A 13,702-nucleotide genomic window follows, 5' to 3' on the forward strand; every position below is an offset into this window, starting at 1 on the left:
GCTGCAGTACAGACACTAAAGACAAGAGAAAGGCACTGACAAAAAAACAGCTTCTCTCTCCAAAAAGAAGAGGATATGCTTCCACTTCAGCAGTGCTTCCTTCCCTCGAAAGTTGGGTTTTACTCTCAGTTTGAAGGCTTTTGCATCCAGGTTTCAGTCTGTCTGCACTGCCCACTTGGCCAAGTTTTCCCATATGCTCCTTGATACTTCTGAAAGCTCACCCTCCAATCCTGCAGAAATAAAAAGCCCTTTTTTCCCCAATAAAATGAAGTGGGAATTGAATTACTTTTTACTAACCTAAGCATTATTCACTTCAGTTTTATTGGACTATGTTATTTTCTTGTATTTTTCAGCAGATGTCAACTACTGGTTTGTTTGTTCGTACACACACCAGTATTTCAGCACTGCATCAATGACAGTGCAAGGCAAGAATTCACACAGACATACAAAGTTTCATAATTTTGATCAAAGACATCCATTTATGTGGCTCTGGGCAGCCTGATCTGGTCATTGGTGAACCTGCACACAGCAGGAGGATTGAAACTAGATGATCATGGTTGTCTTTTCTAACCCAGGCCATTCTATGATTCTATGTCTAACACGAGGGTGAAAGAATCAGACAATGAAGGTTCCTCTGCTGAGCTGCTGCTGTGATCTGAGCGTTTCTCACTGTCCAAACCCTGTGAGGCCTGGACCAGCTCTGTGTGATGCCAGACACCCCTCCTGCAGGAACGGGCCCTCAAAAAGGACGAAGACAACCCTGCGGTCAGTGGGCTCTGTGCTATCTTTTCTGCTGTGGGTGCATTTTCAAACTGACACTGCGACAACCAGGGAAGGCAGCGCATAAAGACAGGCTGGTGGGTGTCTGATATTGAGGGAGCCAGGGTCACTTTCCTCAGTGCCCAGTGTTATGAGTACATATGTTTTCTTAAAAAGCAGAATGGCCACCAGCAAAGCTTTATACATTCCTACCCCGCTCCTAACTTGGTTCTACTCTTGTGCTCTGCTGAAAGATTTTTGTACATGGAAACCTTCATTTTTTCTTTTGTCTCGTCTCTTCAAAGAGCACAAAGAAATGGGCACTTGGCTGACAAAGAGAAATACACTGATTTTACTCAGACCAGCTCAATTTAAAAGCTACTTAAGTACTGTTTCCTCAGTTCTTCTCCCTTCTATCAAGGAACATGTTATGTACACCTGATTTCTACCAGTTCCTACTCAGAGACCTTACCAGTAGGGAATTTTGTCCCCATGATAAATTACTTCAATAATAGTCCTTCAATAATAGTCAACTGCAGGCTGCCTGAAAGCTGAGTGCTGTGTGTCACACCATGGAAAGGAACTGCTGTGGGATGGCTGGTCGACCACAACCCTTAAACCCACTCCTCGAGAGAGAAATTGCACCAACATGATGGCTGCATGAGGTGGCCTCACATTGAGAGCACTGCCTGGCTTCACCCTTCCAATTGATCCCACAGTGTAAATCTCGGTGTGAAAGTATGCTTCCTGACATCCTGGACCGGCTGCCTTTCACTTAACTATCATTTATGATTCCTTGTTCTACCAAATGTGCTGAGATGGAAAAAAAGTAACTAGGCTGACCTTACTTATGCCATTTAAGATTTAATATACCTCGATTAGGCTCCCACTTCCCTCTCTAACAGAGTTAGTGAGGTTTCAGCCTGTCACTACCTTCTGTCTCAAGATACACAGAGCAGAATAATCACTGCTCTGAAATGAAAATGAGAGCCGGGGCTAATGCAGTGGGTCATTACGGCCATCCTGCTGGAGATCACTCTTTAAAATCCTGAGCACTTAAGGCCCTGGTGGTAGTGATATTTGAACTAAAGAGTAAAATGGATTCATCACTCATTTTTCCAATGCAGTAAATCATTAACCTTTAGCCAAAGCTTGTCCAGGCAATATTTTCCAGTTTTGCCTGAGTTTAAAGTGTCAGATTCCCTTTGATGTACTTATTTAAGTACCATTACATTAGTATATAGATTATATGCATTAATATGTGAATTCTTCGACTTAAATAAAATGTTACTCATAAAATATAACAACATCTGATGAGAGGGATAGTGAAATACAACCCATTAACCATGGAGCTTGTCAGACATAATTTCCGCGATCTTGCCAAGCCCCTGGAACACGACAGAAGGAAAGCACCTCCCTTTAATTAAAACACTTACTGATGAAGAAGTTTCTGCTGCCAGCCTTGCTGCATACCTGGCGATCAGCTTGTGCTCTTCATCCAGGCGACTTGCGCTGTCGAGCACGCTGCTCAGGGTGGGAGAGGAGGAGGGCAGACACGTTAGCGCACAGTACGCACGGCAGCTGCTCTGCCACTTTGTCCACTCACACTCCCCCATCACAGAACTTAGAAACAAAACATCGCCAACATGTTTACAACAGCAGATGTTAATTGAGCCAAGGAGAAATGTGGGAGAGCAAATTCGTAGGGGCAGCTTTGCAGGGCACTTACCAAGCTCTCACAGAAATCAGCTTTAGAACCACTGATCTAGGAATTTATAATCAGACCTTTTCTTTTATTTTTGTTTTCTTGATATTTAGGAGTAAGTTTTCAGAAAACCACATAAATGTGCCCCACTGATCCTAGCCTTGGACTGGCTTTATCATGGACCCAACTCATGCTGCCAGGATGCAGGAGTTTAGTAGCACCAACTGTAACAGTCTGCTTTGGTCACATACAGAACTGCCATAAAAATTGCTAAGTGCAAGAACTTCCAGCAAATACACTGCATTCCTTTAAAATATTGCACCTAATTACAATTTGTTTTCTAACAATATCAAAGGCAAATACTCCTCACAGGTTAATCCTTTGCCAGCTGTCCTTATTTTAAATGGAGATTATTACTAAGTTAGAAGAGCATGAAAAACTTAATACAGTGAAAACATTTACTTCTTCTAAACATTTTAGAAGTTTGCAGAGAACCACCAAAACTATTCTATATTGCATGATGCCCACTATATACAAGAGAAATGAAGATGAAGCTGCTAAGAGAAGGTAAGAAGAATTGCCGTGTGGAACATGACAGCCCTGCAGATGATCCTGGATAGAGGCAAGCCTGCCCTCTCTTCTGATGCCTTGGAAACTGTGTGATGTTTTGGCTGAAGGGAGACAGGCACGTGCCTCTCTACCCATGTACCAATTACGACATACAGCTTGTTGCTGGAGAATGAGTTTCACATCTCAAAGGAGTGCACAAAACAAGGGCTGGGCATCCTATCCTGTTATTCTGCTAGAAATTTTACCTTGAACCTGAAAAGCCTGCCAGATGAAAATAATTTCTGAGCAAGAAGTTCTGCTTCTGAAGAATCAGCAGATATAAAAGAAAACAGAAATATTTCCCCCCAAAATTTTCAGTGAGTTCATATCCCCAGGTACCTCAAAGAAATATAGTGTGCATCTTTTGGTTGGCTTGATTAAGTCCACTGGGATCTAGAAGTTATGTTGGAAAGATGAGTAACTGTTGATATTCATTGATCATTAAACTAAAGCTGGGAGTCATGTGGATTGGTTATGACTTGCTGAGGCAAGGGAAAAGAGATAAACATCTTTTTCTCACTCTGACAATAACCTGTGAGGCCAAAAACATGAAGTACAGAAAAACACTAAAGCTATGAGAAGTCAGGCATGAGAGGGTCTGTGCAACCTAAGCTTGTGCTTTTTTTTTGTTTCAGTTATCCAACTTATTTTATTGCATATGTAGCTTAACTCTGCTCTTACTCAGATTCTTGCAGGATGACAACATACGACAGAGTTACTTTCTGAAAAGTCTCAAGCCAAAGGTGTTTTTTTGATCTTTCTAAATCCATGAACAGTGCTCTTCTTACATACTCGTGCCTACTGTACCAGTATGTCATCCAGAGAAAGAAAAGGAGAAGAAACTCTTACAGACACAAACGATCATGCAAACTAGGTAATAAGGATTAATTTCATGACAATAAAATTCATTTTTAATTTTTCCTTAATGACTAAAACATAACATTCTAACAGATGGCTGTGAAAATAGCAAGCATTGAGCATCAATTCTCTTTTTTACAGCAATGTGCAACTATATTATCCATTCTGGAAAAATAATAGATTATGGTTCCATTTGCTGGCCCAACACAATCTGCAGCACAGCTCTGGGATGTGAGCTAACTCCTAAAACAATGACTTCACTGAAAGAATCAAAGCTCTGCTGCTTTTTGATTTTTACTCCCTATTTATGTCTTTGATATACAGTTATGTGTAGGCTGATGTCATCAAATTGATGCAGCAGTGCATCAAAGTTGGCCTATGAATGCCAGAAATCAGTGGCATCAACTCTTTGTAAATTAAATTTCAATGTCTGAGAGATATTTAATTCCAAAATATACCTATTCTATGTGATCATTAAGCACAGAGGTCTGTACAGCAGCATTAGCCTGCCAATACTTTTATGTCTTAGATTTCAGATTTGCCATAATCCACTTCTGTTTTTATTTCAGCAATTTCACGGAATATGATACACTGAAAACACACAAGCTTTAAAATGTTACGAATATGTGTGTAGAATGTGGGATCCGCAAGAGAATCTTACAGGCATCCTTTCAAAGGAGACTCATCACATACTAACAGTCTGCTGATGAGTCTTGTGCAAAGTTGTTTTACACAGTTGTTACACAGTTGTTTTAACACTGCTTCTTTATTAGTGACCATTTTTCTAAAGATTTGATAATTATCAGCAGTAATTGGTCTGACAAATAGCCAATACTATTCCCTTTACGATAGGACTTTTTGTTTAGGCTTTTGTTCTTCTGTTTGATGCTTTACAGGCTGAAGGATATCCACGAGAAAAGATCTCAAAACTCCAGGCATAGGAATGATAGCCTGTGGAAGAGGAGAGACACCCAAGCTCCTTGGCTATTTCCTATGCTTTAGATGTGCTCAATTAGCCTGTTCAACAGCAGACGCTCTGCACTGGGTGTTACGGATCCAGCGATCCCCGGCATTCTTAAAATTATGCCATCAATGGTTTGAAAAGTCTTTGAATTGCCATTCTCTCATGAAAGTTTTGCAGTATTGGAATCGGCAGGGCCTGCACGGTGTGCTCTTGTTCTATAAAATGCAAACTTTCGCTTAGTTAATAAATGAATAATATACTATGAAAAATGCTGACAAAAGCAATGTTAGGTTTCTAAGTATTAGTGCTACAAGAACAATGTTCTAATTGCAACCTATCAATGCACTTTGATGCTTGTTACCTGTGAGACTTTCAAAACTGTTCTGGTCTACAAGCATTTAAAGCTGAGATGTATCATCTCAGATTTACTTTAGAATCACCTATATTTCACCACAGAAATGTCAGTATCAATAAGGTATGCAGAAATTAATTCCACTCGAGGGAGCCCAGTGTCTATACATTTCCTCTGTCATCAGAGCGTCTCTGATTTTTTTCTTCTTTCATGGGAAGACTTAAAGCAGAAACCCAGCTCCAGTATTCTGAAAGCCTGTGAAGCTGAGCTGATCCAGAGATACGCTTTACTTTCCTCCCAGCTAGCTCAAAGTGAGCCCAGCCTTCCTAGCTAGTTAGCTCTTCTGCACACTTCTGTAATAAACATCTTCTAAAATAACATGGAATAACATGGCACTTTTATAGTACAGAAATATGACTCACTACATTCCTATACAGCATAACATAAAAACCATAAGCCAGCTCTCTACAGAACAAAAATACCCTCCTCCTCATCATGTATCTTATCTTATTCTGCAACTAAAAGGAAAGACTGGAATATGTGAAATTGATATGCAAAACTAGGTAGAAACTCTAACTTACGAGAACAAAGAGGCGCAGCTAAAGGCTTTTCTTTCAGAATCAGACATTAAAAACGAACACAATTAAATATCATCTATTGGTTTTACACTCTAAAACACACTTTAAGAATAAAATAAGCAGAGCATCTGGGTAAGGGGTGCTATTTTTACCCATACAGTTACTATAAATAATGAAATAGTCTTTATCTTGCTTCTTAATTTGCCCTGCAGTACTGGATCTAAATAAAACCTGAAGTAGCTTATTAGCCTATGAGAGATGGAAAGGAAGCTTGTACTTCTCTCGTTTCAGTGTCAAGTAACTGCAGATGGAAGACAAAGATAAGCACTGAAAAATAATTCAAAAAACCAAATACGAATACTAGCTATTCTTAAACAGACAAAAACACTAACTGGACTATACTGGATCATTAGCTGATCGTTAGCTACTATAAATTAGCCAGAGTCGTCATCTAAAAAGCTAACCTGTTCTGTTCTGAAACACAACTTATAGCTGTCAATAACACTTTTATGTACTGTGCTCACAAAGTGTATTTGTATTTGTCTTTAAGGTGGAGGTCCACCTCCAATCATTCCTCTTTTCAATGACAGATGCCAGCAGCACCTGAAAGCCTGCTGTGGCAGATAGGGGTTTGCATACACAGTATGTTGCAGAGGAAGACTCAAAGGCTGAGCTGGCTAGCTGCAGAGCTACCTGATTACAGTTAGCTGTGTGCTTCACTCAACTGACCACATGTTGAGCTGCAGTATCAATGATCTTGAACTCAACACCATCCTAACACAGCTGCATGGGTTTTGAGCAAGATGCATCAAGTCATGTCGGGACCAGGACAGAAGGAATTTCCAGTTTCCTGAAGATGCTGCCCCAGACAATGCAGAGAACTCACCTTCCTCTCCTGGTGACATTTTGTTTGTTCTTCCCATCTTAACCAAAATGTAACCATCCACTATTATCAGTCTCACTGCAGCTGAGCAGAAACTGACAATGCAGCATGGTTTGATGCATGACAGAGACTGCTGTTCCTCTCGGTTACGTTTCTGTCAAAATCTAATTGGTATCTCATATAAATGATTGAGATTGTTCCTAGTTGAGGATGTTGTGACTGCAGTGATTTAAAGTTGGTAATGAGATTGTATGTACTATACTTTGCATCAGTTATTCCAGTAATTAATGCCATTACCAGTCACTGTCCATTCATTCTTTTAAAAACATGACGTTTTAAGGATGCTATGGTACATAAATTTTATGTGCATATTTGGATACAAATATGTACTGTGACTTGGTGAGGTGGGTCCACATGCTTGAAGGAACAGGTTGAAGTACTGGAAGTACTGAAGTACTGGATAAAATTTAGAAGTTGAAGACGGTAAAGATGAGGCTGGACGCTCAAATGGGATCTCACTGGTGATCCTCTCAGAAGCTAAATCAATCACAGGCATGGCATCAGTAGCACACCACCAAAAATGACTCTAAACCAGGTCCAGTCTATGTGGACCTCCTGAATCACCTTATTGAGTAAGACACTCGTGGAAGGCAGGGCAACATTTCCTCCTTCCTCTGTCAAACTAGACCTAATGGTAATCTCCTCCTGTTCTCTTCAATCGTAAGTGGGCAAAGACCGCTCTGAATGCCCCAGCAGCTTGCTTTCACGGCCACTCTGTAAATATTATTAAATAGGCTTGCTTTCTGAAAGTGCTGCTGATCCCCTTTCAAAATGTCTTTGTTTTGAGGAAGTGGTTTTCATTTTCTTCTCTAAAATGCAGCTGTTTTTTTTTTTCTCCCCTCTGGCAAATTCTAGTGGGATGCAGAGTAAAGAAGCAGATCCAGAACAACAAATGCAGATTCTCTGCTCCACAGGGCACAGCTACATGGCAAGTTACCATTTTCAACACACAGAAATCAATTTTCTAATGTTGCAGAGAACCACTGCATTCACCCTCTCTAAAGAAGCTGTTTATTGCCTTCTCTACGTATAACAGTATACAGGGAGTTTCTAACCTGGGAAAACCTCTGCAGTAGCAGTAGGAACAGCTGTGAGGCCACTAGCCACCAGCATTAGGACAGCACATGACTTTAGAAATAGCATGGAGCCCTGTGCTCCATAGTCCCTCCCTCAGAAATAATGAACTACATTCAAGGCACCCATTTAAAAACCTTTCATACCTGAATCTGAATGAAATATAAGGTGTGTGTGTATACATATATATATATATACACAAGATACATATAAACAAAGCAGAAATCAGGTAAATATAAAAACGCCTGGCATAAGTAAAAATTGAAATTAATTTCTTCACCAGGCTAATAAGCATTTCCAATTATTGGCATTATTTACATACTACTGCCATTTGTATTATCAAGGTAAGCTGAAGCTACAAATTATGTATCATCTTAAAAATTATTGTCTTGGAAATACAAATTCAAGTAATTGTGTGAACACTTTACCATTGTCAAGTTCCTCACTGACTGGAGTGTGGCATTCCAAACCAATTTGTGAAGTCACTTTTTATTCAAGTACTTATTTGCAATACCTTGCTACCAGCAACATCTTCAGCAGCTCCGGGAGGACATACCCCACAAGCATACACGTTCCCTTCAGGTTAGTGCTCATAAAAAGCTGCTTCATGGGTAGCCACGAGGAGAGCAAGTGGCCGACCAGCATCCCTTTCCTGGATCACCCCAAAGTGCCAAACCTGCACTAACCGTGCGGGGTTGCTCTGCAGCATGTTGACATACAACCCAATGAGCACATGTTCATCGGCCAGCCTGTCTGCAACATCGAGGCTGTACTGTAACCTGGAACGGGGTCGAGGAGAGAGGGTGCAGTCCAGACAGACAGAGGGAAATAAACAGAGAAAGCAGGAGCAAATGAGATTGCGAAATGAGAATGTAGGAACGAAAAATTAAGAGCTCTTAGAAAAAAGATACCAAGTGCAGAAATTATTTTGTTATTGCTGTAAGTTACATATTAAATATTCAATGGCTTAGGATGGTAGAACCCAACTCAGGTACAGAGCCAGCCATGGAAATTGGTGAAATGCCAGATCAGGCCAGGGACTGGGGCTATGCAGAACCATTTATTTTAAAATAAAGCAGATTGCAAGGTCAGCTCTATTTGTTTCATTATATTCTGTAGAGTTTAAATACATCAAATATATCTCTGTTACACAGATTATTAACATACTGAAATCACAAGCTGGATTTGCTTGGAAATGTCTGATCAAGACCTCGCGCTCAGGTACACACAAATACACTTAAGCATGCCCTATAGAGCTCACAGGGTTAATTGGTTGCTAGCATCTTATCAGGAAATGTATTTACAGAATATATTAAAAACAGGGGGAAGTAAGAAGAAGTTTTTGTTTTAGCTGTGTTAGTGCAAGCTACAAACATACTCTCTCTTTAACTTACCCTTTGCCTTTCAAGAAAGCCGGAGCAGCCCTAGCCAGCAGTTTGCTCTGCTCTACTTCAGTGTTCTTGGAGGGAGAGCTAGTTAATAAGACAGGAGAACTAAGAAGAAAGTAATCACTGAAGCCTACCATTTATTACAGAACAATCTGGAGGAACTCATTCAAGAAGCCTAGACTGAATGAAAGAAAAAAACAACAAACACAGAGCTTTAAAGAAATGTTAGAAAACTTCAGAAATGTGAAGTCAAGAATTAGCTTTCCCTCCTGTTCTTGAAAAGCAAAACTATAAAGCCTTCACTATGGAAAAGAGAAACAAAACGTACTTCTCTCAGTTTGCAGGTAGAGTATGATGTAAATACTGAAATGCAGCCTCCAAGTTGGTAAAACTTCCCCATAACAGCTAAATTGTTTTTCTCCATGCCTGCCATGAGGCAGATTCAATAACCTATGGAAATCTGCTTATTTATATGTAGTAATGGGACACAACAATTCTGTTTTCAGAAGTATTGTTTTTCTGTTGATTAAAAAATATACAGTTCATCAAAGCTCAATTGCCCAATTGCAAAATGCCACTTTTTTTCTTAATTACTGTATTCAATGGATTGCAGTAACTGCATCTTTTCCAATACAAAAATATCCATGTTAATAACCTTATTAGTTCCTTCCTTCACCAGGCTAATAAGCAAATTCCTATTATTGGCATTATTTACATACTACTACCACTTTTATTATCAAGGCCAATAAGACTGGCCAAAAGTAGAGAAATTTCAATATTAGTTTTTCTTTTTACAGCATTTCTGGCTGTAGGCAGCTAAATAGAAAAATATTTTACTTTTTTGCTTTTAAAATCTATTTTGGGGTTTGGCTACCATTACTGTAAGTATCTTTGATCAGAAGACCTGTGTGTTAGCATGTATGCACCTGTGCTTCCAGATGTGTGTGTGTGTATAGGCAGATCATTTTGCATAAATATGATACATGATGCTCTGGTGGACTGAAGAGCCAAACTTTAACGCTGGGATAAATAAGGAATTCTCGAAGACGAAATGTTGTCCTTCTCCCACTGCTATGGGAGACCAAGGTTATTCATGGAGTTTTGAAAAACATGGCACTAAAAGGTGTCGCAGGAATCCAAGCCCTACTGTTTTATACTAAATCTGAAAGAGAGCTCAGTGAAATGCAATATAACACAGAACAAGCAAACAAAAAACAACAAAACAACTTGCTTCTAGTTTCTATGTCCATCAGCATGCTGTTCATGTGTGCTGTGCTTCTACAGAAGTAATGTGCACGCAGGAAAGTATGCTCCATTTTGTCTAGAAGGATACATTTTTTCAGTGTTTTATTCCCAGTTACAGAAGGAAAATGCCTTAAGGAGATACAGAATGTGTTAAAGATAAATTTGTTGCCATAATCAGCAGGGAAGATTTAAAGCTTTGCTTTCTAACAGCACATTGTGATGTCCCCTCTATCACGCATAAACTGTCCTATGCTTCAGCAGCAACTTAATAAGGGTGGAGGAACCGATGAACAAACATGACAAATGGCCTCACCTTGTTATCCTGAAAGTATGAGCATCCAATCCTTTCTTAGGAGCTGTATTTTCTAAGCTTTTTTGATACTTGGGCATCTCTGCTGGACTCTGACATGCTCAGTAACACATTTGTTCCAGTACCATGCCCTACGTAGGGCGCAACCTGCCACCACCTCTGGGTATTGACTTTTCAGTCCTAGTCCTAGTGAGATGCATTCTAACAATCATATTGCTGACCCCAATTAGTTTGTGGTTCACTGCAACTGTAGATCCTCTGTCAAAATATTTCTGTCCATTCAACTATGCTCCAGGTTTTATTTGATTATTTGCTTCCTTGCTATAGCACTTACAATTACTGAGTTTCCTCTAACTGATTTCAAATCATTTGGACATCAATTACTACCACTGCAATTGAGCTGCTTTTTTAATTTAGAAATTGCTCTCTGAGCACTCCTCTCCGTAACTGTTTCAACCTTTGTACCATCTACAAATTACATACACTCACTCTACTGCTCCAGGTAGGTCATTACAAGAAATAGTGCACAGCGTCTGACTGAAGATAGAACTTTAAGAATCCCAGCTGATACATCCTCCTAGAATGATAGCAAACTTCTGTAAATCTAATTACAAATTTTCAACCGCTTGTGCACTGACTTTATACTAATTTCCCTACGTTCTTATTTCCTTTGGGTACTTTTGTGTCATACAGAGACTATGTCAAAAGTCTTTTTAAGGTCAAGCTGTATCATATCTGCTGCTTATTTTTTACCCACTAGACCAGCTATCCTTCAACGAAATACATCAATTTGGTTTGACATAATTTCTTCTTGACAAATCTATGCTGGCTATTTCTCATCAGTTTATTATCCTTCAGGAACTTACTAATTCTTTCATAATTTCAGTATTGCTGGATACCAAGGTTAGGCTTCTATTTGCACAACTCTTTGAGTTTTTGTCCATTTCCACCTTCAGTTGTTTCCTTCTTTGGAAGAGATTACATTTGCCCTTCCTTGTCTCCCACAGCCTCCTACATGCCCCATAATTTCCCCAAAATACAGCTAATAGCACAAAGATTATTTTTACCACAGTGAATTTGTCTGGATCCAACAACCTAGAGTACATTTTTCTAAGATACATTCCTGTTGCAATGAGCTGCTGAAGAATGTTTTCCTACCCAAACTAAGAGACAAGGCCTTCATCTCTGGGCAGATGTTTATAAAGATGTACACCTACGGAAATTTGTGAAAAAGTTATACTCTCTTTAGAGCCTACCAGATCACTGAAACAGTCAGATATTTAGCCTGCCTTTAGCAGGAAGAACACTGGCCAAAAAATCCAAGAAGGATTCTCATCTTTTCCTGAAAACGACATGCAAAGGCATCTGACAGTTCAAGTTTACAACACTCTTCAGACATAGAAATGTGGTCAACAAAGGCAACCAGTATGCTCCAGAGATACTGTACAAACATCTCTCAGTGCTCTACATCCACCTGGAATTCAAAGAGGGCACCATCTACACTGACTCAGCATTAAATAACACTCAATTTCTCATTGGTTATGGGCATTTGATATCACAGTATATTCTTTCTGTCTACCACAGAATTACTGACTAATTTCAACTTTACTGGAACGTACTGCATCACTTCATTTATTCCAGTTGATTATATCTTCAGAAGAACTAAATGTATCAGCTGTGAGGGGGCACTGAAAAACATGCAAGAAAAGCCATTCTGTGTCACCTTATCCTACCTCAAACTCTGTAATTCAATATTTTAAAGAAGACTGAAAGAGGTTGTATCCATTACTATGCTAGTGATAGACCGCAGCTGGGGAACAAAAGAATCCAAATAGGGAAGACATTGTCAATTCAGCTAGGGATAGAGTTATTCTTCTTGACTAGACAGAAGTATCTACAATGCTCAATCTACCTGTTTTGGCTTGAAACGTTCAGCTCACTGAATTTCTAAGGGCAATGGCTACTCTACAGCAGTGTTCTGCTGCCCTCTAGTTAATCAGACATCACAAAAATAAGTGTGAGATTAAGAAAAAATAAAAATATTAGCCAGGGTAAAAACAAATCAGCTCTTGCAGTGTTAGTCACTTATTAGCTGTCATTACAACAAACGTCTATCATTTGGTATTTGGGAGAAGATCGGTGATTTTTTGTTCCTTCTTTACTAAGATAAGTGCTTTAAAGTTCTTAAGCTGTACAGACAGGGGTAAAGGACTCAGCTGAGCATGCTGTACTGTTGATACCAATTTGCACACTGTGTAAATTTAAAAGGAAGGCAATTGTTATGCCAAACTTCTCATTAACACTCACTCATGGACATCATGGCTCAAACAGAGCAAGCAGACTGCGATGGAGAAGTGGACTGAAGAAACTAAGAAGCATCTCAAGGAAAGCATAAATCTGACTTCCTTTGTGCTTTGGAATAATTGTATATCCACCCAAAGCTCAATTAAACTGCAAATAACATTTCATGTTTAGTCTCCTTCCAGATGTTCCCACAATTTATCACTATATTTGCTAGTTATCAAAGATCTTCTCTTTAATAAGATTCTTCTTCCCAGTCCTTTTCCCTTGTCCACCCAAGAATTCAGAAATGAAGATCATGGTTTGCTGCATTTATGCTACCATATTCATTTCTAGCAGCAGAGTGACTTGGTGCTGTATTCAACATTTCCTGCTACAGAGAAAGACTGGCGGTGAATGGCAATGCTCTGATGTGAATGCAGCTATCTGAAACAAATACCACAGGAATGCTACAAATGAGAGTTTGTGCCAACTTTCTTTTGCATAAACTATCTAATTACATAAAAACTTTCTTCAAAGCTATCTGAAACCACTAAACTAGACTGCAACACACATTAAAGTAACCATAAGTTGTCTGCAGTGAAAACAGACAGCGGATTTACCCTTGATTATGTTT

General features: G+C 39.4%; 1 protein-coding gene across 9 annotated transcripts in view; it reads right to left on the reverse strand.

Moving 5' to 3' along the window:
* The window catches only part of DTNA (dystrobrevin alpha), a 174,309-nt gene that overhangs the window by 28,287 nt on the left and 132,320 nt on the right, over positions 1 to 13,702 (reverse strand). For 8 of the 9 annotated variants that reach the window (XM_042838690.1, XM_042838685.1, XM_042838664.1 and 5 more), the window contains one exon: positions 2,196 to 2,283. In XM_042838690.1, the coding sequence (XP_042694624.1) occupies positions 2,196 to 2,283 (88 nt within the window). Of the gene's footprint in view, positions 1 to 2,195; positions 2,284 to 8,528; positions 8,622 to 9,236; positions 9,315 to 13,702 lie in introns of all 9 variants that reach the window. The other variant, XM_042838636.1, reaches the window with a different exon arrangement.

Source organism: Centrocercus urophasianus, unplaced genomic scaffold (genome assembly GCF_019232065.1).
Source record: "Centrocercus urophasianus isolate 14NV4802_14NV808 unplaced genomic scaffold, USGS_Curo_1.0 seq_11, whole genome shotgun sequence".
In the NCBI taxonomy this organism is placed as follows: domain Eukaryota; kingdom Metazoa; phylum Chordata; class Aves; order Galliformes; family Phasianidae; genus Centrocercus; species Centrocercus urophasianus.